Below are 24,459 nucleotides of genomic sequence, written 5' to 3'. Positions count from 1 at the left end.
CTACGGGAGAGGAAATGTTCTTGCCCAGGGAAAGAATCTCGAAAATCTTGGATATCTTGCAGGATTTGGGAGAAATCCCCAAAAAGGAGTTGCATTGAGCAAGATCACACCTTTAACCAGCTCAGGGTGGCTTGCCGCAAAATAGAGTGCCACAAAGCCTACAAGTGAATTTCCCACGAGATAAACAGGTTCTTTAATCACCTGCAGTAGCATCATATCATACAGTCATTTATCTCTACAACAGATTGCTCTGATGAATATCTACTACAAATACCATTCGAAATTGAGCAATCATGATTATAAAAAAGTTAAGATTTTTTAAACTCAAATATTCAATGAGTTTAAATTCAAAGATGCCATCAATTCATGTTCCGCATCTGAGTCATTCATACTAAAGCCCTGAAGGTCCCAGATTGAGTGCCCAAAGTGACCAATAAAGAATTAACAGCAAAATATAAAGAATATGGGCAATTAAGTTTATCAGAGCCTAATCAATCTTCGAATGTTAATAAAAAAAACAAATTTCCGGTAATAAGACGATGAAAGCCAGATAGAAAATTCATTGGAGAAAAAGTGCAGCAGTAATCAAGGAAAAAGATCTGGCAAAGAGTCGGGAGAAAAACAGGCAGCCAAATCTTAAGAAAAGACTAATGAAGTAATAACGGCGGTGTGATGCATAACCAGTTTAACCTCAGCAATTAAAAATTAAACTAATGGCAAGTTCAAAAGGAGTCGTCAGGATTATAGAAGTGTCTCTCTCACACAAATATAGTCAATTAAAAAAATCACATTCACATGAATGGCACGTCACTAATTAAATGTCAAGAAAGTATTTGAAACGCACAATGAAATTGTTAGGAAAGATGAAGGGCTGCAAGTAGTTTATCATTTAAAGATACTTGTTAAAAATACCAAAAAAACTCCGATGTTTTGGTGACGGGGAATCAAACTAAGTAAATAGTTTCACTCTTATTTGTTTCATCAACCGTGAGGGAATACCTACATATGTCGCGCATAAAGTTTCAAGGTACCTCTTCAATAAAATAGCGAACTTGGTCTCTCCACAAGTCAACGGAATAAACTAAATCTTTCGCCCAAGTTTCAGTTTCATCTCCAAAACCCCAAGCGTTACTTTCTCCGTCTAACGCAGATTTACTTCCAGCATTAGACCTAAATGTTGGATCTTGCAATGGTAAAGATTTTCCCTGACCCAGAAAATCTAGCGCCCATGCTCTATGGTCATGGCCAAGATCTTTAAGCTGCTTTTCATAGTGAAACGAGCCCACACCAAAGCCAGGAAGGAAAAGCACCAGTGGTGAATTTACATTCTCAGACCCTGAAGTTTCATGATGAACAATTAAATTTGGCTTCCATTCCCAAAAACAGCTGCTAATGGGAGAGACCTTATTGCCATTCTCATTATCTGGCAAACTAGGAATCAAGACCTTAGGTATTGACTGGCCAACACCAGTCACAATAATTTCACCCTCTTCACCAGAAAGCACATAAGAGTTATTAGTTTCAGTTAAGACATGAGTGTTAACATGTTTACGTCTTTTCATAGAGCAAACTGTTCTAGAAGGCTAGCACTGGACAATTCTCTTTGAGTTCAGATTATGCATGCGAGAATATCTTGAAGGTTTGCATGTCGACTTAAGTACAACCCGGAAAATCCATTTTTCTCTTACAATAGGATACGCTTGGGAATGTGAATTTAAGCCCGATACACCACATTTGAGATTTGCAATGTAATGGCGTTGTGATGCATGGCAAGAAAAAATTTCCATTGATACCCCATGGATGAGCCCATCAAGATCCGGCCCATATCTAGGGCCCACAGGTGAAGTGCTCATGGCAAGCCCAGGTATTCTCCTATAAATACCAGGTTTGAGCGTATTATTTTTCATTCACTATATTGTTTTCAGCAGCACCCTTAGCTGCTCCCCCATATATCCTCAGTCTCTGACTTGAGCGTCGGAGGGGCTACGCCAGGACACACTCCTGGCCCCCTTCTAACGATCTTATTTGTGATTTCAGGCTCAGGGTAATTTCAAAACCTGCGTCTGGACTAGTGACACTTACTGGAAGCGGACCCTAAATTTCCTGTGAGTATCACTTGGCGCCATCTGTGGGAAAACTTGAGTTGAAACGTAGAGATGTTAGGCATGAAAGGAAGTAGAAGGGCTACCTCAGCATCATCGCGTCCTCAGAGGAGACCCGAACAGTCTCATGTTGAGACAAGACATGAACAACCGCGTCTTGAGACGAGACAGGAACAACCTCGTCAAGAGACAAGAACCGAGCAGCCCTTTCACGAGACAAGGGTCGAGCAAACCCGTCCCAATGAAAACGTGGGGAACTTGACCCTGGAACAGTTGGGCCAATTTATCACCCGGACAGTGGATGAGGCCATGAAAAGGAATCAAGAGTCTGTGTTTGTAGAGGAACATGCCGCCCGTCAGGAACGTGAGGAAAATGTTGAAGTCCACCAGAGCAGGGTGGAGGAGACGCAACGCCTCCCAACTGGGGAGATTAGTGAGATGGGGGAGATGTGGAAGGAGCTACGGAGGTTGAGGGAGCAGGTAGGAAGCAGAGCGCCGGTACCCAAGAGAGGAAGCCCTATTTCACTAACCATCTTGGAGGAAGGGCTTCCTCCGAATTTTCGACAATCTAACATTGGTGAGTATGACGGACATACTGACCCCGAGGAACACATGGGGAGATTTGAAAATGCGGCTTTGTTGCACCAATATTCAGATGGAGTCAGGTGCAGGGTGTTTCTGGGCACGTTGGTGAGGTCAGCCCAGCAGTGGTTTAACACCCTGCAGCCCAACTCCATACGTTCTTTTGAGGACTTTTCAGCTGCCTTCTTGCACAGATTCGCTAGAAGCAAGAGGCACCAGAAAAATTATTTGAGCCTATTCGTGATGAAACAACAGGAGTCTGAGACTTTGCGAGAATTTGTCCAGCGTTTTAACAATGCAGCGCTGGAGATACCATCGGCTACCCCGGACATCATGATAAGTGCCTTCACCCAAGGCTTGAGAGGAGGGGAGTTTTTTAAATCACTGGTCAAGAAACCTCCGTCGACCTATGATGACTTGCTGGCTCGGGCGGAGAAGTATGTAAATCTAGAGGATGCCCAACGGTATAGAAGGATGGAGCAGCGGCCCGGGGGAAGTAGGATGGAGGGGGGAGAGAGAGGAGGTAGGAAGAGAGGTTCAGGGGAGAAGGAGGAGGACAGAAATAGAAGTAGAGGACAATTCTCATCACATGTTCCTCTAAACAGGAATCGCGATAAGGTAATGGAGGTGAGGGAGCCAGAGGGAAGGTGGGAGAAGTCGCAGAGAGCGGAGGGCGGTGTTAGGATGCCTCCGGCGGACAAACGAGAGGCATCCTCATCCGGGGACCGACCGAAGCCTCGCCCATCTCCTAGGCGAGGTCGAGGTCCTCCTTGGATCAACCAGAGGGTCGGAGAGCCGAGAAGAGAAGGGCGGGGTCAAGATGTTCCTCGGGAACCTGTCGAGCCGAGGAGGAGAGCAGATGAAGATAACCACCCCACGAGAGGAATGATTCACATGATCTCGGGGGGTGCTACTGATGGAGACTCTGGGCGAGCTCGGAAAGCACACGGGAGGAGGTTGGAGAATTTTGAGATATCCAGGGGTGCAGACTTACCCCAAGATCCTGTCATCAGCTTCGGGCCGGAAGACCTTCGAGGTATCGTGGCTCCTCATAACGATGCCTTGGTGGTGACAGCCACTATTGCCAACTACGATGTGGCAAGGATCTTCATTGATAATGGGAGCTCTGTAAATATATTGTTCAAGAGCACGTTGGATCAGATGAAGGTGGAAGGGTTCGAGTTTGATTCGGTCTCCACTCCTCTGTATGGGTTCGCGGGACATGCCATTCCGCCGCTGGGTCAAATTACTCTTCCCCTATCTTTGGGGCGCGACCCTCGACGGGTAACAAAGATGATAACATTTACAGTGGTGGATACCCCCTCATCATATAATGGAATCCTGGGGCGGCCAGTCTTAAAAGATTTCAGAGCCGTAGCCTCCACGTATCATCAGAAGTTGAAGTTTCCTGTGGGGAAGGAAGTGGGAGTCTTGTGCGGGGACCAGAAGGTCGCGCGTCGGTGTTATGAAGGGATGGTGAAGGAGGAGGGGAAGAGGGCGCGAGTGGAAGTTAATATGATTAGAAGGGGGAGGAGTGGGTTGCCCGTAGCGAGGAAGGAGGTTTGGGAGGTTATGGAGGAAGAATCGGAAGTCATAGTGCTGGGACCCGAAAAGAAAATGCTCAGAATAGCCCGTGACCTTGACCTAAGGGTTAGGGAGGAACTCATTGTTTTCTTACAGGCCAATCTCAGCGTGTTCTCTTGGTCAGCTCAAGAGCTCACTGGGACGGCCCCGGATGTGGCGGAGCATCGGTTGAACATCTTGCCGAATGCTCGCCCAGTAAAATAGAAGAAAAGACATTTCGGACCTGAGAAAGATAAAGTTATACAGAAAGAGATCGGTGAATTGCTTGAGGCTGGGCACATTCGAGAAGTGCAATTCCCTACTTGGCTATCGAATGTTGTCCTAGTCCCGAAGAGTTCAGGGAAGTGGAGGATGTGTGTGGACTTCAGAGATCTCAACAAGGCATGTCCTAAAGATTGTTATCCTTTGGCTCGGATAGATCAGTTGGTGGACTCCACAGCTGGACATCAGTATTTGTGCATGCTGGACGCTTATCAAGGATACCATCAAATCCCTTTGGCTGTAGAGGATCAGGATAAAGTGAGTTTCATCACCTCTGAAGGAACTTTCTGCTACGTGGTCATGCCCTTTGGACTCAAAAATACCGGAGCCACGTATCAGCGATTGATGGATAGAGTCTTTTCTGAGCAGGTGGGAAGGAATGTCGAAGGGTATGTGGACGACATCATGGTAAAGTCTAAGGATTCAACCCAGCTCATACCTGACTTAGTGGAGACCTTTTCCACCCTCAGGTCCTATAGGCTGAAGTTGAATCCTCAGAAATGTATTTTTGGGGTGAGGAGTGGGAAGTTCCTGGGTTATATGGTGACAGAGAGGGGGATCGAGGCCAACCCCGGGAAAGTTCAAGCTATCCAAGATATGGTCTCTCCCCAGGGACCCAAAGATGTTCAGCAGCTGACAGGTAGGATTGCTGCGCTGGCACGCTTTAGCTCGAGGTCCGCCCACCGAAGCTTACCATTCTTCCGGACCTTGCGTAAAGCTAGAAAATTTGAGTGGGGTCCAAATTGCGAGAAGGCTTTCACAGAATTGAAGGAGTACCTTGCCGGTGGTGGGTGAGCCTTTGTGGGTATATTTATCTGCCACTGAAGGGGCTGTAAGTTCAGTCCTTGTTAAGCTAGAAGGGTCAGTTCAGCAGCCGGTGTACTATGTTTCGCATGCACTCAAAGGGGCAGAGATCCGATACTCGGGGTTGGAAAAATTGGCTTTGGCTTCGGTAGTGACAGCAAGACGCTTGAGGCCCTACTTCCTATCTCATCCGATTGTGGTGCTCACTAACAGTCCATTGGGCAGAATCCTAACTCATTCGGATATGTCTGGCCGTTTGATCAAGTGGACTACTGAGCTAGGAGAGTATGACATCCAGTATGAGCCAAGAACATCTATCAAAGCACAAGCCTTAGCCGATTTTCTGGCCGAGACCGTGCATCAAGAAAATGAGGACCCTTGGAAAGTGTATGTGGATGGTTCCTCTTCGAAAGAGGGAAGCGGGGTGGGGGTGGTACTGATTTCACCAGCTGGGGAGGAGGTGAAATTAGCGGTTAGGTTGGATTTTCGAGCATCCAACAATGAGGCAGAATATGAGGCTGTGTTGGCAGGACTTCGAGCAGCTATGAATGTAGGAGCTACCCGGATACTTATTTTTTCTGACTCTCAGCTGGTGGCACAACAGATGAAGGGAGCGTATGATGTGAAAGATGAGAAACTTATTGAGTATGCTCGAGAAGTGGACAGGGTCAGAGAGAATTTCACAGAGATTACATTTGTACATATTCCCCGGAAAGAGAATGAAAAGGCAGACACTCTGGCCAAAATGGCTGGGACAATGGGAAGTTGGAAGAATAGAGATGTGGTCTTTCAGGTCGAACTCACACCTCACATGAGTTCACCTGCAGTTGAGCAAGAGGAAGAGGATTGGAGAACCGCTATAACTGATTACTTGAAGGAGGGAAAGCTTCCTGATGACCCTCGCGAGGCTCGTAAGTTGAAGACGAAATGTTCACGTTATGTGATAGTCGGAGAAGTGTTGTTTAGGACGTCTTTTGCAGGGCCGCTTCTTAGGTGTTTGAGTTATCAAGAGGCTGAGTATGTGCTCCGAGAAGTTCACGAAGGATGTTGTGGAAATCATCTAGGGGCTTATGCATTGGCGAGGAAAGTGCTGCTCGTCGGTTATTCTTGGCCCTCAGTGTTGCATGATGCTCAAGAGTTAGTGATGTCTTGTGATAGTTGTCAACGTCATGCCCGGTTGCAACACCGACCGGCCGCGATGATGAAGGCTGTCATGGCCGCCTGTCCTTTTGACCAGTGGGGAATGGATATTGTGGGACCTTTTCCTATAGCTCCTGCTCAGAAGAAATTCCTTTTGGTAGCAGTTGACTATTTCTCAAAATGGGTGGAAGCAGAGCCTCTGGCCAGAATCACTGAGAATGACGTCCTGAAGTTCATGTGGAAGATTATAGTATGCAGATACGTGGTACCTAGGAGACTGATATCGGATAATGGGAGACAGTTCCAAGGGGCCAAGATCCAAGCTTGGTGTAAAGAGATGAAGATCCAACAAGTCTTTACCTCTGTAGCTTACCCGCAGAGTAATAGTCAGGTGGAGGTGATTAATCGGACGCTGGTGCAGGGTCTAAAGGTTCGACTTGGCAGAGCTAAGGGTAATTGGGTGGATGAGCTACCAAGTGTCCTATGGGCATACCGAACCACTCCGAGAGAAGGAACCAAAGAAACTCCTTTCAGTTTGGTCTACGGTAATGAGGCGGTGCTCCCGGCTGAGATTGGGTTGGAATCGGCAAGAGTAGTGTTTTATGACGAGGACAATAATGCGAGACGCGCTACTGACCTTGATCTTTTGGAAGAAAAGAGAGAGGCTGCCAGCATTCACATGGAAGCTTATAAGAACCGCATTGCACAGTCTTATAATCGAAGAGTCATTCAGAGAAACTTTCAGGTAGGTGACTTGGTTCTGAGGAAGGTGCAAGAGGAGCAGAGAGGAAAGTTGGACCCAAAATGGGAGGGCCCCTTCAAAGTGATCGAGAGGCTGAGCTCTGGAGCCTATTACTTGGAGGATGTGCAAGGCAAGGCTTTGAAGAGGCCTTGGAACGCTTATCACCTTAGGAAATATTATTCTTGATTCCATCATTGATGTATTTTATTTTCTGAATTTTAATCCGTTGGAATTCAATAAAATCAAGCTCCTTTTTTTAGTTCATGAATGTTGTATTGTGAAGATGATAAAAATTTAATTTTCCTACTATGGTATCGCCTCGTAGAGGAGCAGAGGGCAGGAGAGAAATTTAATTTTCCTACTAAGGCATCGCCTAGTAAAGGAGCAGAGGGCAGGAGAAAAATTTAATTTTCCTACTAAGGTATCGTCTAGTAGAGGAGCAGCATGCAGGAGAAAAATTAAATTATCCTACTAAGGCATCGCCTAATAGATAAACAAAGTGCAGGAGAAAAATTTAATTGTCCTACTAAGGCATCGCCTAGTACAAGAGCAGAGGGCAGGAGAGAAATTTAATTTTCCTACTAATGTATCGCCTCGTAGAGGAGCAGAGGGCAGAAGAGAAATTTAATTTTCCTACTAAGGCATCGTCTTTTTGAGGAGTAGCATGCAGGAGAAAGATTTCTTTTTCCTACTACGGCATCGCCCAGTAGAGGTGCAGAGGGCAGGAGAAAATTTTAATTCTCCTTCCCGTAACTTCCGCCAGCTTCGTTTTTCCTTCTTCTTTAATTTCTAAGCTTTGACCTTCGATTTTAGCTGTTCCAATCGCCAAAAAATTCAAGTAAATATACGGTTGAAAAGCTTTTGTTGAGAGCTACGTTTTGGTACCAATATTGAAGGGTTTCTCGACACTTTTCGAAAGCCCGTCTTCCTTTTCTCCGTCGAATTGCCGCCGGTACAATACCGGAATTCGGAAATTGACTGAGGGGCTTTGTTCCATACGTCATAGGCTTCATTGTGGTATATATATTGAGGTACAAATCATTATTGCAGCAAGGTGGTTGTGTTTTTGTTGGGTTAAATTTGGTACCAATATTGAAGGGTTTCTCGACACTTTCGAAAACCCGTCTTCCTTTTCTCCGTCGAATTGCCGCCTGTACATCACCGGAATTCGGAAATTGACTGAGGGGTTTTGTTCCATACGTCATAGGCTTCATTTTGGTATATATATTGAGGTACAAATCATGATTCCATCAAGGTGGTTGTATTTTTGTTGGGTTAAATTTGGTACCAATATTGATAATTGTTATATTATTGATTGTAGGTACAAGAATTGAGCCGATTAGAGGTATTTACCAAATTTTTGAAATTTATTTGGATGAATTTCTAAAATTCAGAAATTTAAAATTGGGTTTTCGAATTTTAGTGTTCAATAATTAGGTGTTTCGATGCTATAGAATTGTCGTATATGAATTGAGAAATATTAAAGCCTAAATTATGAATTTTTAGAATTTTAAGCTAAATTAGTGAATCTTGGAAAAATAAAATGAACTTGATATGAAATGTATTATTTGCCACATGATTGGATTATTCGAGAAATCCTTAAGAGATTTCAATGGTAAATTAAGGGTTCAGTTGAGGTACGCATGAACTGTTTTATTATGACGTCTATATGATGTGAAATGACGTTAAGTACTTTGTAATGAGTTGTGGCGTGCCTTATGTGCTTCTGTGAATACGTGATTGCATTCATGTATTTATTTGAGTCGATACTATTAATGCATAGCATTTCGAGCCTTGACTCCTTTGATTACTATTGATATTGATATTGATCTATCGAGTTGTTGCGTCATCGATGGAGCGGGTGGGTAGGATTAGCACTCCTGATGACTTGCATGAGGGCTGAGCGGGTAGCTCCCGTACCCTCGATGCTACGTGCATGGATGAGTGGCGACTTGATGTTGCGTTGCTACGTTCCTGGCACGGGTGGCCACTGTTACTGTTGTTGATGCGATTCATTTGGACTCCGTTTGGTATCCATTATCGGTTGTTACCCTTCACGCATTGCATTACATTGCATTGCATCGCATTTTACTTGATTTCATTTCATGTCAGTTATATTTGTCGTAATATTACTGGTTCGTCGTACTGGGGCCCGACCCCTCGTTTCTTTTTATGCTGTGGTTGTTTTTGATGCCATAGCAGGTTATCCAGGAGGATTTGACGCGTCTGGTGGAGCGTCAGGTAGTGGTGCCCAGTCGTCGAGTCATGGTTGAGAGTTCCCAGATATATATATACTATATTATGGAGTCATACATTTACCGGGGAGATGCCCCGTGTAGCTGTACTGTTATTTTTACGATGTTTTGAATTGATGGTTGTGTGATCGAGCCTTGCCGGCTCTGCATGTGTTTAGTCCTGGCCAGTGCGGCTATAGGTTGTGAATTGATGTTATGACTTTATTTCGAGCGTATAAAGTTATTGTTGTGTTTTGATTTTTTGGGATGTCCTATTTACGAATAGGTCATGCCGAAATTTCGGTAGGCCCAAAATGAAAAATTTTAATCGCTTTCGCTGTTTATATTAAGATATCCTGGTTGTTTGGTCATTAAATATTAATCAGGAGCACGGGCCCCCACAGTTGGTATCAGAGCGTAACTGGGATATGCTTGAATTAGATTCTAGGGCACTTGAGTCTAGACACAAATAACATGATTGTGCATGTGTTTGACTATTTGCTCTTATTTGAATTATTTGGTGTGATTTGCTTGAATTGATCTGCGTTAGAATGACTAGCTGATTAGGCATGAAATGTAGTTTAGAACTTGCATATAACTTTCTTTTACATGTTATCTGCCTATGGATTTAATACTCGTGTCTTGTAGAATGGCACCTGGAGGAAGAGGTAGAAAAGGAAAAGAAATAGCGCAAGAATCTGATGCGCAAAATGTTCGAGGACTTGCAGATATCATTAGAGGTAGACGTGGTCGACCTCGAGGACAAGTCGCTCAAAATGTTGAAGAAGAAGTGAACCAAGAACCTCCTCGACCTGAAAGACCTGGAGCTAGACAGGTAGCGATTGAGCAAGAAGTGGAACAGCTGACACAGAAAGTTGGAGGAATGCAGTTAATAATTTCTCAGTTCCAGGAATTACGTCCTCAAAAATTCTTTGGCAATGAGAGCTGAGAAAAAGCAGCAGGCTGGCTGAAAAGTATAAATCATCTATTTAATTTGTTGGAATATTCCCAAGATATTAAATTGAAGCTTGCCATCTACCAACTTAAAGACCGAGCACAACTCTGGTGGGAAGCCACAGAGGAAGCAATGAAGGACTCTGGTGACATTATTACTTGGGATGCTTTTCGTGCTTACTTTACCCAAGAATATGCCCCACCATCATATTATGCTGCTAAAGAAGAAGAGTTCAATCAGCTGGTGCAGGGCAATAAATCAGTGGTGGAATATGCTTCACAGTTTTCTGCTCTTTTGCCCTATGTTCCACATGTTGCTAGGAATGATCAGTCTAAACTATCACGTTTTTTGCACGGGTTGCAGCGGACTGTTCATACTTTGGTAATGACTGGAACGCCTAATACGTATATTCAAGTAGTGGAAAAGGCGAAGAAAATTGAAGCAAGTTTGCTCAGAGGAGACCCACAGCCAGGTCCATCATCTGTTTCTCAGGGCTCTGGGAGTAGTATGTTAATGCCAGTGGATTTACCTCCATATCAGCCTGTACAGTCATACCAACAACCCAAACAGCAGAGGTACAAGGCAAAAGGAAAGCAATTCAAGAAGAAGTCTCAATCCAGCTCCTCTAGTTCAGGCAGTGCACGAGGAGGAGGTTCTGTTGGGTCGTCTAGCACTGTGCATTGTGACCGATGTGGTGGTCGATATTTCAGTTCCCAATGTGTAGGAGTTCAAGAGACTTGTCATAATTGTGGTCAGGTTGGACATTACGCCAGGGTATGTCCTAATGCAGGGAGACAGCAGTTCCAGCCACAACCGTTTGGTCAAGTTCCCCGTGGACCAGTCTTTAGACCATATGCTCCTACCCAATCATTTCAGCAATCTAGTTACCCACCTCCCAGAGGTCCTATTCAGCAGCCATTTCCAGGGCCACAGCAAGCCCAAGTCCATGCTTTGACTCAGGACCATGCTCAGGATGCACCAGGAGGAGTGATTGCAGGTATTTGTTATGTTTTTGACTATCTTGCACGCATATTGATAGACACAGGAGCATCTCATTCATTTTTATCTGCTGCATTTGTTGATGAGCATGAGATTGCTACTATTCTTTTGTTGGATACTGTGTCAGTTGCTACTCCTGCCGGTGTATATTTGATGTCCCGTGAGATAGTTTTGAACTGTGTGATTAGATTTGCGGGTAATATTATGATAACAAATCTAATCAAATTAGTCATGACTGATTTTGACTGTATTATGGGAATGGATGTGTTGACAAATTATCGAGCCACTGTGGATTGTTTCCATGGAGTTGTCAGATTTAGACCATATTATGGCAGCAAATGGAATTTTTATGGTTATGATTCACAGTCTCGAATTTCATTAGTATCTGCAATGGAAATGTTCAGGTTGTTGTCAATCGGAAATGAAGGATTTTTTATTTATGCTCTTGATGCAACACGGGAAGAACGATTGAAAGTTTCAGACATTCCCGTTGTCAAGGATTTTCCAGATGTATTTCCTGATGAGATTCCGGGTTTTCCACCTCAAAAGGAAATAGATCTTAGCATTGAATTGATTCCAGGGACAAATCCTATTTCTAGAGCACCATATCGTTTACCTCCAACAGAGTTGAAAGAACTCAAGGAACAGCTACAGGATTTACTGGAGAAAGGCTATATCAGACCAAGTATGTCGCCCTGGGGAGCTCCAGTATTGTTCGTAAAGAAGAAAGACGGAACGATGAAAAAGTGCATCGATTATCGGCAGTTGAATCGGGCTACTGTGAAGAATAAATATCCTCTGCCGCGTATTGATGACTTGTTTGATCAGTTGCAGGGTACTTCTGTGTATTCTAAGATTGATCTTCTTTCCGGATATCATCAGCTTAGAGTCCGAGAGGAAGATGTTCCTGAGACAGCATTTCGGACACGATATGGGCATTATGAATTCTTAGTTGTGCCTTTCGGTTTGACTAATACACCCGCAGTGTTTATGGATTTAATGAACTGTGTATTTCGAGAATTCATCGATAGATTCGTTATTGTATTTATTGATGATATCTTGATTTATTCTAAGTCAAAAACAGAGCACAAGGAACATTTGACACTAGTCCTTCAAACACTCAGAGAAGCACAATTGTATGCCAAATTTTCTAAGTGTGAGTTCTGGTTGGACAGAGTTTTATTTTTAGGCCATGTTATATCTGCACAAGGAGTATCTGTTGATCCTAATAAAGTTGAAGTTGTTATCAACTGGCCTAAACCAACAAATGTGTCTGAAATTCGAAGCTTTTTGGGATTAGCTGGGTATTATAGGAGTTTTATTGAGGGATTTTCTAAAATAGCTAGGCCGATGACCCAGTTGACACAGAAAGATCGACGTTTTGTATGGACTGCAGAATGTGAGTCTAGCTTCCGGACGTTGAAAGAAAAGTTGACCACAGCTCCAGTGCTAGCTTTGCCTTCAGGATCAGGTGGATTTGTTGTCTGTACAGATGCTTCTCTGAATGGACTGGGTTGTGTTTTGATGCAAAATGGGAGAGTGATTGCATATGCATCTCGTCAGTTGAAGCCACATGAGACTCGATATCCAGTTCATGATTTGGAGTTAGCTGCCATTGTATTTGCATTGAAGATATGGCGTCATTATCTGTACGGAGAACAATTTATGATTTATTCTGATCACAAGAGTCTGAAGTATCTTTTCACACAGTCTGATTTGAATATGAGACAACGTCGATGGTTAGAATTGCTCAAAGACTTTGATTGTGATTTCAGTACCAACCAGGGACGATGAATCAAGTTGCAGATGCTCTGAGTAGAAAGGTTCAGCCTCAAATGTTGACATCTTTGACTATTTCAAAAGTTCATGAGCATTTGGGAACTTCAGGATGGACTTATCGGTCTAAGGGCGACTACTTTATAGTTTCATCTATTCAAGTTGAACCACAAATTGTTTCTAAAATCAAAGCAGCACAGAGAACTAATCCGCATGTTCATAAACTGAAAGAATTGACTATGACAGGTCAATCAGACAAGTTCAGTGTTGCTTCAGATGGATGTCTGCGCTATAATGGTAGACTTGTGGTTCCGAATTTGATACATTTGAAAGAATCTATACTTCGAGAAGCTCATTTTAGTCGACACAGTGTTCATCCAGGAATCAGGAAGATGTATCATATATTGAAATCTCATTATTGGTGGGAAGGCATGAAGAAAGAGATTTCTAAATTTGCAGCTAAATTTTTAACGTGCCAAAAGGTTAAAGCAGAGAGAATGAGACCTGGTGGTATGCTGCATAGTCTGGAAGTGCCACAGTGGAATTGGGAGCACATTGCTATGGATTTTGTGACACACCTGCCTCGTTCAAATCGTGGTTGTGATGCGATTTGGGTGATTGTTGATAGATTGTCTAAATCAGCCCATTTTATTCCTTATGATCGTACTTGTACTTATAAGAAAATGGAAAAATGTACATCGATCATGTAGTGAGATTTCATGGTGTGCCTGTAACCATAGTATCGGATCGTGATCCCAGGTTTGCTTCGAAGTTTTGGGGTAGTTTGCAATCAGCATTGGGTTCAAAGTTGGCGATGAGTACTGCATATCACCCACAGACAGATGGTCAGTCTGAGAGGACCATTCAGACACTCGAGGACATGTTACGAGCAGTCGTGATGGATTTTAGTGGTGGTTGGCAGGAATCATTGTCACTTGTTGAATTCTCTTACAATAACAGTTTCCAAGCAACCATCGGGATGGCACCATTTGAAGCTCTATACGGCAGAAAATGTAGATCTCCGATATGCTGGGAAGATGTAGGAGAAAGACAAATGTCAATGCCAGAATTTATACAAGAAATGAAAGAAAAGGTTGAAATGATCAGGAAAAGAATGAAAGCAGCTCAGGATCGTCAAGCCAGTTATGCTAATAAAAGGCGTAGACCTTTAGAATTTCAGGTTGGCGATCAGGTTTTCTTGAAAGTATCACCGTTTCGTGGTACTATGAGATTTGGGCGCAAATGGAAGCTAGCTCCGCGTTATATTGGTCCATATTCGATTGTTGAGAGGATTGGCACTTTGGCTTATCGTTTGGACTTGCCGCAGAGTTTGTCTGCGATACATGATGTGTTTCATGTATCTATGTTACGAAAGTACGAGCCGGATCCTTCTCATGTCCTGAGGACTGATGAGGTGGAGTTGGATAGTTCCCTTAGCTATGTTGAGCATCCAGTGCAAATTCTTGATCGCAAAGATAAGCAACTGAGGAACAAGACGATTCCACTGGTTATGGTGCAATGGAGTAGACATGGGAGAGAAGAAGCTACATGTGAATTAGAGGCTAAGATGCGTCAGGAATGGCCTCATTTGTTTGAAAATGTAATAAATTATTCTATGTATTCTGATTTTCCTATGTACTATCAGTGGTAAATGTTTGTAAACCACTTTTGTATAAATTTTGTGTATACTAGATTTCGAGGACGAAATCTTTTATTAGTAGGGGAGAATGTGAGAGCCCAGCCCGTTAGCCCTAAAGCCCAACCCATTTGTTTTTTTATTAATTAAAAAAAACAAAAACAAAAACAATAAGAAAAAAAAAAAAAAATTTGAAGCGCTTTTCTCCTTCCCGTAACTTCCGCCAGCTTCGTTTTTCCTTCTTCTTCAATTTCGAAGCTTTGACCTTCGATTTTAGCCGCTCCAATCGCCAAAAAATTCAAGTAAATATACGGTTGAAAAGCTCTTGACGAGAGCTACGTTTTGGTACCCATATTGAAGGGTTTCTCGACACTTTTCAACAACTCGTCTTCCTTTTCTCCGTCGAATTGCCACCCGTACATCACTGGAATTCGGAAATTGACTGAGGGGTTTTGTTCCCTACGTCATAGGCTTCATTTTGGTATATATATTGAGGTACAAATCATGATTCCAGCAAGGTGGTTGCATTTTTGTTGGGTTAAATTTGGTATCAATATTGATAATTGTTGTATTATTGATTGTAGGTACAAGAATTGAGCCGATTAGAGGTATTTACCAAATTTTTGAAATTTATTTGGATTAATTTCGAAAATTCAGAAATTTAAAATTGGGTTTTCGAATTTTAGTGTTCAATAATTAGGTGTTTCGATGCTATAGAATTGTCGTATATGAATTGAGAAATATTAAAGCCTAAATTATGAATTTTTAGAATTTTAGGCTAAATTAGTGAATCTTGGAAAAATAAACTGAACTTGATATGAAATGTATTATTTGCCACAGGATTGGATTATTCGAGAAATCCTTAAGAAATTTCAGTGGTAAATTAAGGGTTCAGTTGAGGTACGCATGAACTGTTTTATTATGACGTCTATATGATGTGAAATGACGTTAAGTACTTTGTAATGAGTTGTGGCGTGCCTTATGTGCTTCTGTGAATACGTGATTGCATTCATGTATTTATTTGAGTTGATACTATTAATGCATAGCATTTCGAGCCTTGACTCCTTTGATTACTATTGATATTGATATTGATCTATCGAGTTGTTGCGTCATCGATGGAGCGGGTGGGTAGGATTAGCACTCCTGATGACTTGCATGAGGGCTGAGCGGGTAGCTCCCGTACCCTCGATGCTACGTGCATGGATGAGTGGCGACTTGATGTTGCGTTGCTACGTTCCTGGCACGGGTGGCCACTGTTACTGTTGTTGATGCGATTCATTTGGACTCCGTTTGGTATCCATTATCGGTTGTTACCCTTCACGCATTGCATTACATTGCATTGCATCGCATTTTACTTGATTTCATTTCATATCAGTTATATTTTTCGTAATATTACTGGTTCGTCGTACTGGGGCCCGACCCCTCGTTTTTTTTATGTTGTGGTTGTTTTTGATGCCATAGCAGGTTATCCATGAGGATTTGACGCGTTTGGTGGAGCGTCAGGTAGTGGTTCCCAGTCGTCGAGTCATGGTTGAGAGTTCCCAGATATATATATATATACACTATATTATAGAGTCATACATTTTCCGGGGAGATGCCCCGTGTAGCTGTACTGTTATGTTTACGATGTTTTGAATTGATAGTTGTGTGATCGAGCCTTGCCGGCTCTGCATGTGTTTAGTCCTGGCCAGTGCGGCTATAGGTTGTGAATTGATGTTATGACTTTATTTCGAGCGTATAAAGTTATTGTTGTGTTTTGATTTTTTGGGATGTCCTATTTACGAATAGGTCATGCCGAAATTTCGGTAGGCCCAAAATGAAAAATTTTAATCGCTTCCGCTGTTTACATTAAGAAATCCTGGTTGTTTGGTCATTAAATCTGAATCAGGAGCACGGGCTCCCACAACTGACTTCCTTCATGCATCACTTGGTTCATCTCCATCTTGTGTGGGGCGTAGTATTTTGTGGGGAAGAGACTTGCTTTCGAGTGGTATCCGTTGGCAAATTGGCTCGGGTGAATATATCAAAGTCTTCCGAGATCCTTGGTTATTGCGTCCGTTATCATTTAAGCCTATAACCATACCTCAACATCAGTTTGAAGATTTGCGGATTAGTGACTTGAGATTGGGTTCGGGGTCATGGAATTGGCAGTTAATCGAAGGGATTTTGTGGAAAATTGATCATGATGAACTACGCCGTTTTCCGATTCAAGCTCTGTCGGGAATCGATACACTCATTTGGCACTATAATCCTAATGGTGTTTTCTCAATCCGATCAGCTTATTTTCTAGCATTAAAAGATGGAATAGAGAGCAGCATGAGTAGTCCGGAAGGGAATGTCAGATTCTTCAAAAGGCTTTGGCATCTTAATATCCAGAACAAGATAAAAATCTTTGTATGGAAAGCTATACATGCTATACTTCCATCCCGTCATCACTTAGCTTCAAGAGGAGTCCAGATTGATCCTTTGTGCCCTCGTTGTAATTTGTCTAATGAGCATAGCTTCCATGTTTTATGGCAGTGTCCTTGGGCGAAAGATGTGTGGTCTGAATCGGCTTTATGGCCTATGCTATCCAGGTTTCTGGGACAAAATTTTATGGAACTTTGGTGTTGGACAATTTTGAATGGCCCATGTGACGATGTTGGATGTTTTGCAATGATATCCTGGAGCATTTGGCTTGCCAGAAATCAGTGGGTTTTCGAAGGTCGGTCAATGCATGGTAGAGAAGTGGTGTCTCATGCGGGTAATATTTGGGCTCAATTCTTAACTTCTAAACCTGTCAGAATCAGCAATACCATTAATGAACCTCATTTGATTCATTGGAATGCACCACCAGTTGGGAGTATTAAGATAAATGTGGATGCTGCCGTCTTTGATGATTCCGACTTCTTCGGTGTAGGGGTGATTGTTCGAGATGATAAAGGTATGGTCTTAATGGCTCGTGCAGGCTGTCTTGAGGGTGTTTTAACACCTTACCTGGCTGAGTTACTTGCTGTTCGAGAAGGTATTATTTTAGCCTATCATCTCCAGTGGACCAATATCATTGTAGAAACTGATGCTCGTAATGTTGTTGAATATATTCGTCATCCTAATGCTTTAGCACCTGAAGCTTCCATTATCGCTTTTATTAGAAGACTAATGCTGCAAACATCTGGACTCACCATCACNATCACCATCACTTTTTGTCGAAGTTTTGCCAACAAAGCAGCTCATGAACTTGCTTCCTTTGGTCTCCGAAATTTGGTGGATGTTGATTACAAAGATTGTTGTCCTTTTTATTTAAGCTCATTTGTAAGAAGTGACTTTACTTATGATCTATGAATGTATCTGTTTTATCCTCAAAAAAAGAATTGTTTAACCCCAAACCTAATACACATATATAAGCTTATGGCCCATTAATTAAATCAAATACTTAATGAGCTTAATCAATTAATTACTCTAGTCCAACTAGTTTAATTAATTAATTAATCTTTTAAAGTCCAATTAAGAACCTTGATAATTTGTATGTTGGTCTTGTACTCCTACAAGCCCATAATATATACACTCATTACATTATTTAAATCCATTATAAATTCAACATTTGAATTTAATATTTAAATTATAAATTCAACTCCTTAAATTTATCACATCCAAAATTTAATATTTAATAAACTCAATTTTTGAGTTTAATAAATTAAATTCTCAAATTTTATAAATTCAACTCCTCGAATTTATTCTCTCCAAATTTTATAAATTCATAAATTCAACTTCTTGAATTTACTATCTCATAAATTCAACTTCTTGAATTTACTATCTCATAAATTCAACTCCTTGAATTTATTTTCTCAAAATTTAATTATCATAAATTCAACTCCTTGAATTTACTATATCATAATATAAATTCAATTTTTTGAATTTATTCTCTCAACGGGAACAAAATGATCCAGTGCTTGTGTGACCTTCAATGGTTCAGGGATACAGCTAGCTGTGGGTTCACAACTCTTTGTAATTCAGGAAATAATCCTTTATTCGAGCTTACCCTAATTTGCATCATTCTATGTATCAACAATTGATCATGAGAATGTCAGAAATCATATTTCTTGTTGAACTCATCGAATCATGGTAAGAGCGTCTAGTAGCATCGTCTCATGATTCTCTAGGTATCACTAATAGTGACTGCAAGAATCAGTCGGTTATGATTAACGTACAGTACGGTCCCTTCATCTCATATATCCTGATCGAATCAGCAACCATTGGTTCATCGAGGGTTGCATAATAATTCGATAACTATGTGACACATATTTGAGAATAAATAATGACATCGCATGTACAATTGGAGAACTCCTTCTCTAACGTACATCTCATACTCTGGTCAGATATTCCATGTACTATTATTTCATCAGATCACATAGGATATCCACACCCGTAGGTGAGCGGTGAATTCCCGACTACAATGCACTGGCTCCTACATGTGTCGCAACTATATCCAATCTCGCCACCTGATGACTCTCCTGGAGTCGGTAAACAAGTCAAAGCACAGCCCTAACATATAGAGACTCGGTGTTGTCCCAGGTCGTGAGGACTAATGGTGTACAATCATAACCACATACTTATCATCTTGATGAATGATAATCAATTGGAAAGTCCGACAGAGGGTAGTTCGGTATAATCATCATATGACTACCTATCTGCATGTTTGGACGTCTCTATGCCCTTACCAAGAAACGCGGTACACAACATCACAGATGTTAGTCTCGAGCTCAAGCGACATTTATCCATGTTTTAGGCGGCTGAATCGACTAGGAACGAATTTAGACTATACAATGTTTATAAATGAGTTTCAACATCGAATTACAATTCATTTATATTAAATTATAATCAATGTCTTTATCTATGTTGATCACATGAGTATACATATAAAGAAATAACAAACCTTGAAATAATGAATTATATTAAAATAAAGATTTTTTATTACAATTGAGTCAATAAATTCACTAGCCAACAGTTGACTTACATGACATATACTCTAACACGATATTCTCATGATCTTCCTCCTTTTGTTACAGCTCTCCGACTATTATCCAATGTTCTTTTTTTGTAGATGCTTAAGGCTAATTCAAAACACTGGCCTTTTTTGACATAACAAATATATTTGCATGTTTAGACCTCAGAAGCAAAATGGATATAGCAGTGAATTAAGTACAATGAAGAAAGAGAGCGCACAATTTTAGACTTGGGCATCATTGATATATGAATAATATATGTGCAACAGCAACACCTTCTTCAAACTGAAGCATAGTTTATCATATGCTTTAAGCTGGGTCCCCTTTAAAATATTTATTTTTAAACTTAATTTTAACTTTAATAATATTAGAAATAAATATAATAATGGTAGAAAATATTGTAAATGAATTTTAAATTATACTATACTATATCTAATTTTCTTATTCAATTTAATAATTATAACAATATATATACTAAAATAAGTAGTCAATATATTGTTTTTTTAAAAAAAAATTATAAAAAATCATTATATTTAACAAAACGTATCATAACAAGTTTAAAATTTTGTCGGAGATGTTTCAAACTCATATTTTAACAAAATATCAAACTCTAATAATATTGATTAAAAAAATATTTATTTAACAAAATAACTTTTTTTACATTATTCAAATAAATGAATCGAATAATAATGATAAATCTAATAATACTGACAATAATCTAATAAAAAAATATTGGTTAATGAGTTCCAAAATTCCAATATTATTGTATAGGAATGTGCCAAATTTTGGTTAAATCTAATTAACCGATCGATTAATTTGGAAATTTGGTTTTTTATTTTTTATTTAAGTAAAATTTAATTTTTGTATAGGGCCAGAATATTGGATTGGGCCACGCTTACTGGTAAGCTTCTGAAACCAGCAAATTCGAAGAAACCAAAAGCCCCCAAAATTGCAACCTTCCCTTGGAATTAGTAATTGCCGTAGGATTTATGCCTATCAAAATTCATACGTAGGTTGCACCAAGATTTGATTTTGGCTGCGTCCCTTTTTAATCTATGCCAATGCATACGAGATTGCGTAGCGCTATACTCCTTAATTTTTCGATTTGAAAGTTGGGTCCGAGAGCGAATCATTATTTTTTTGATTTATTTTATTTATTTTTTGTTGAATCGAAGAGACTCTGAATAATGGCGGGTGTGGCATTGCTTTTGGATTTTCTGAGGAAAAATCCGAGCTTTAGTGGCCAACAGGTTCATCCGAGATCCCTGTTGTCCAACACACTTGCTGCGTCTTTCGCTGTTTCCACACCTTTTGCTTATAGGGCTTTGTTCGGGTGAGTTTGTATTCGAACTTAAGTTGTCGCGTTTATTTTATATTATTTTTATAATTTAGAGAATTTTCTTGTTACATGATTGCGAAGTAGCAGAATGTGCCGAATTATGAAAATGCTGGAGATTGTTGTTTGCTTGTTTGGGAGGATGGTTTATTTTTGAAAAATTATACATCAAATGATCTTTTTCATTTAAAGGCGTTCTCTATAGCCTCTGGCTGTTTGTACTGTATTTATTATGATTATTGTTGAAAGGAATAAGTGACTTTTTATTCAAATTCCGAGCTCCCTTATCCATGCCTCCTGATTAAGTTATCTTCTTGTTATCGTATTTGAAGTATCAAGTTAATAACTCATATGATGATAAAGTTGAAGGAAACAGTTGAGTTGGAGCTATGACACACAAATTGGTGGTTGATCTTCTTTGGCTTTTAACTTCTGTCTTTATTCCACACCGGATCGAGCCAATCTATGAAGATTATAGTCCTACATACTAAGTGAAGAAAAATTACTGGAAGATTGTTGGAGCCGTCAGTCGTCATACTGTCTTGGAGCTTTACTTATATGCATACGAGGACGGTAGGATTAGCCTTGGCATCCTTCGGATTCCTATAACATTTATTATGTGGGAAAATATCAGCTGGCGATGGGAATGAAATGAACTTGTGAACAAGATGAAGATATGAGCGGGGAATTAGAGCCCAAAGCATCACATTTGACATTTGAGAATTATGGAAAGGGATTCTCAGCCCTGTCTTAATTCCATTTTAATCCTTATGAATGAAATATTAGAAATGGAAGCAGATTGTTAAGTGATAGCATTTCCCCCATAATACTGGATTCTCCTGTACTATCTGTTCAGAATTTATGAGCTTAAAAGAACCATTAATCTAAGCAAAGCATAACTTGCAGTCATGGTTACCGGGATGGAAATCTTTTATAACTAAACTTAGAGCCGTGATTCTATTTCCCCAGCTAATTTATTTATGTGCAGCAAAGTATAGTTCATTAAGGGTGTTAGACACGTGCAGCCATAGTTTTGAGGTGATGGGAAGTGAGAAGAAGTTGCCAGGAAGGAAGGTTCTTGCAGCGGTGGCCACGATTGAAAGAATGAATGAAACTGGAATATAATTGCATAGATAATCAGCCCATATACATTCAAACACAGTCGCACACACAGATTATATTAATATATGTGTGTTGCATGTGTGTTCTCATAAATGGACTTTGTATTGCCGGTTTGGTTCTTAATTTATCATCCCTGTAGAGGTTTCACCTTTAAGCGAGGATTCACATCCATGTACTTGTTTTTGTTATGAGTAGATCTTTTACTGCTTATATTAAAAAATCTGTTTTTGCAGCTCACATGGACCTTATTGTTTGCTTCATTGCTTGTGTTACTCTTTGCAACGTATGATTGTGGTCATGAATGTGTGGCGGAGATTTCATTTATTGCAACTTGAAGTCATCATTTTCTTTATCATTACCTATCTCTCTCTTTTTAATAAGTCATTGTATGACTGGAACTGATGAAAGTGAAACAGGATTATTTGTCAAAATTCAATGCATTTCATTGTTGACCTGATAACGGATTGATATTGACATATCTATGTAATGATGGCTATGTACCAGCAATGGCGAAACACACATTGCTTACTGCGACTCTGGGCTGGCAGTAGGTGAAGATTACTTGTCTAATACATGGACTCCATCTGGAAGTATCTTTCAGGAGAATGCACTGAAACACGGTACGAAAATGTACAACATTGAAATGAAACCACTACTCTCAGCATTTCATTGGAAAGCTCTTGCACTGACCTCGCTGAGGTCGTTTTTGTTATTTTATTTGCCCCTTTTGGAGCCTCAGTCACCAATGGAAGAGGATGATGACAATTTTTTACAAGAAAATCTAGACGAGGCTCGTTTAGATTTGATTGTGCCTTTCAAGAAATCTGTGAAACAAATTTGTCGCGAGGTGACATTTTTTCCTCTCGAAACTTAAATCTCGTGCCTATCTAAATGTCAAACTAATACTAAGAGAAAGGTTTGGTTCAGACCACTGTAGTTACAACAAGACGTGTTCTTGAAAGACTCGCAGTTCACTTTGTTTCACAGCGTATGGCTTGGAAACTTCTCAAAGGTACCCTTTCCCAAATCATGTGTGACACAAATTAGTTTGCTGCTCATCACTTTCATCATCCGATGTGATGTATTTTTCTTTTTTAAATATGATACAGAATTTATTAATATAAATATAAAATGTATTGAACAACTGGAATGATACCATTAACTACTTTTTGCAGATGCTCCGAAGTCGGCCACTCGGAAGGCTGGAAGGGGAATGACGACTTCAAACTATGTTTTATGCGTTAGCAGAACCACTTTGAGAGGTAATTCAAAAAACTTATCCGCCCAAATGTCGTTGGACTTAGTTGAAACAAAATACTGGTTTTCATGTTTTTCCCATTTCTAAACAGGGCATTTTCTCGGAGTTTTGGCATCATGGTTTGTCCAAGTGGGCATTGATATCTATCGATTCTTTACTTCTATATATAAAAGCAAAGAAGCGAGTGGTGATACAGTAGATACAGCAGAAAAATTTCAGATTCTTGGAAAGAAAATTTATGGTACCACAATTAGGTGCTGTGCGTCGCTCGTGTTTGCTTCCATTGGCGCTGGGATAGGAGCTGCTGTCATCCGCCCTTCAACTGGTCAATGGATTGGTATGGGTAAATCTGAATTGGGAAATGAAAATTTCCTTTAAATTCGTCCATGTTCAAGGTCTAATAAAATTCTTTTTTTTCTAATGCAGGTTGTGCGATTGGGGATATGGCAGGACCTATCATAATTTCCTTGTGTTTTGAGAAGTGACCGCCAGATTCAACTTTTATCATATTATTGTATTATTTGGTTCGTGGTACAGGACAATCGATCATAGGAATGATACAGCGATATACAATGCAACTAAGTGGTGTAAGACTCCAATCATTTATACAACTTTTGGATCAACAAGGAAATGCTATCATTTAATGTCTTCTCATTTGGTTTTCTGTATATATTATTTAATTTTGGGTAAAGTTACAGGTATATATTATGATCCATTTCAAAAGCATTTTTTGTCCCCAAAAAAGCAGCCCTTGGGCGGAAAAACAATGCGACATCTTAAACGTGCATAACCGATATGAAACGTTATCAATTATGAATTACACAACATATACTGCTCACAAATTAGATTACTTCAGAATATACAATGTTTACAAATGAGTTTCAAAATAGAATTATAATTTATTTGTATTAAAATATAATTAAGAATTTTATTTATGTTAGATATG

At 40.4% G+C, this 24,459-nt stretch overlaps 4 protein-coding genes and 2 long non-coding RNA genes across 7 annotated transcripts; 5 read left to right on the top strand and 1 right to left on the bottom strand.

Moving 5' to 3' along the window:
• On the bottom strand, nucleotides 1-1,781 carry LOC140958736 (pheophytinase, chloroplastic-like). The gene is made up of 2 exons (XM_073416300.1): nucleotides 1,032-1,781; nucleotides 1-201 (listed from the first exon to the last, which is right to left on the bottom strand). The coding sequence occupies exons 1-2, from the start codon at nucleotides 1,560-1,562 to the stop codon at nucleotides 1-3; spliced, it is 732 nt and encodes a 243-aa protein (XP_073272401.1). The 5' UTR covers nucleotides 1,563-1,781.
• Nucleotides 1,782-2,411: 630 nt separating this feature from the next.
• On the top strand, nucleotides 2,412-4,472 carry LOC140958735 (uncharacterized). The gene is made up of 2 exons (XM_073416299.1): nucleotides 2,412-3,498; nucleotides 3,607-4,472. Exons 1-2 carry the CDS (start codon nucleotides 2,412-2,414, stop codon nucleotides 4,470-4,472), a joined length of 1,953 nt encoding a protein of 650 aa, XP_073272400.1.
• A 3,833-nt stretch (nucleotides 4,473-8,305) lies between these two features.
• LOC140959881 (uncharacterized) lies at nucleotides 8,306-9,676 on the top strand. Its single transcript, XR_012172074.1, has 3 exons — nucleotides 8,306-8,447; nucleotides 8,537-8,560; nucleotides 9,418-9,676. It is a non-coding gene; the product is annotated as an uncharacterized lncRNA (long non-coding RNA).
• Nucleotides 9,677-15,022: 5,346 nt separating this feature from the next.
• On the top strand, nucleotides 15,023-16,544 carry LOC140960253 (uncharacterized). 2 transcript variants are annotated; one of them, XR_012172133.1, is made up of 4 exons: nucleotides 15,023-15,310; nucleotides 15,400-15,423; nucleotides 15,656-15,715; nucleotides 16,280-16,544. It is a non-coding gene; the product is annotated as an uncharacterized lncRNA (long non-coding RNA). The 2 variants fall into 2 exon arrangements; XR_012172132.1 differs by lacking the exon at nucleotides 16,280-16,544 and having other exon boundaries at nucleotides 15,656-16,242.
• Nucleotides 16,545-17,131: 587 nt separating this feature from the next.
• On the top strand, nucleotides 17,132-18,136 carry LOC140958733 (uncharacterized). Its single transcript, XM_073416298.1, has one exon. The coding sequence runs from the start codon at nucleotides 17,132-17,134 to the stop codon at nucleotides 18,134-18,136; it is 1,005 nt and encodes a 334-aa protein (XP_073272399.1).
• Nucleotides 18,137-20,701: 2,565 nt separating this feature from the next.
• LOC140958231 (uncharacterized) lies at nucleotides 20,702-24,165 on the top strand. Its single transcript, XM_073415611.1, has 6 exons — nucleotides 20,702-21,130; nucleotides 22,760-23,102; nucleotides 23,183-23,267; nucleotides 23,431-23,517; nucleotides 23,605-23,850; nucleotides 23,940-24,165. Exons 1-6 carry the CDS (start codon nucleotides 20,985-20,987, stop codon nucleotides 23,996-23,998), a joined length of 966 nt encoding a protein of 321 aa, XP_073271712.1. The 5' UTR covers nucleotides 20,702-20,984; the 3' UTR covers nucleotides 23,999-24,165.
• Nucleotides 24,166-24,459: the final 294 nt, after the last annotated feature.

Source organism: Primulina huaijiensis, chromosome 15 (assembly GCF_012295235.1).
Source record: "Primulina huaijiensis isolate GDHJ02 chromosome 15, ASM1229523v2, whole genome shotgun sequence".
Classification (NCBI taxonomy): domain Eukaryota; kingdom Viridiplantae; phylum Streptophyta; class Magnoliopsida; order Lamiales; family Gesneriaceae; genus Primulina; species Primulina huaijiensis.
The sequence above is the reverse complement of the archived record's forward strand: the minus strand, read 5'-3'. Positions and strand labels throughout refer to the sequence as shown.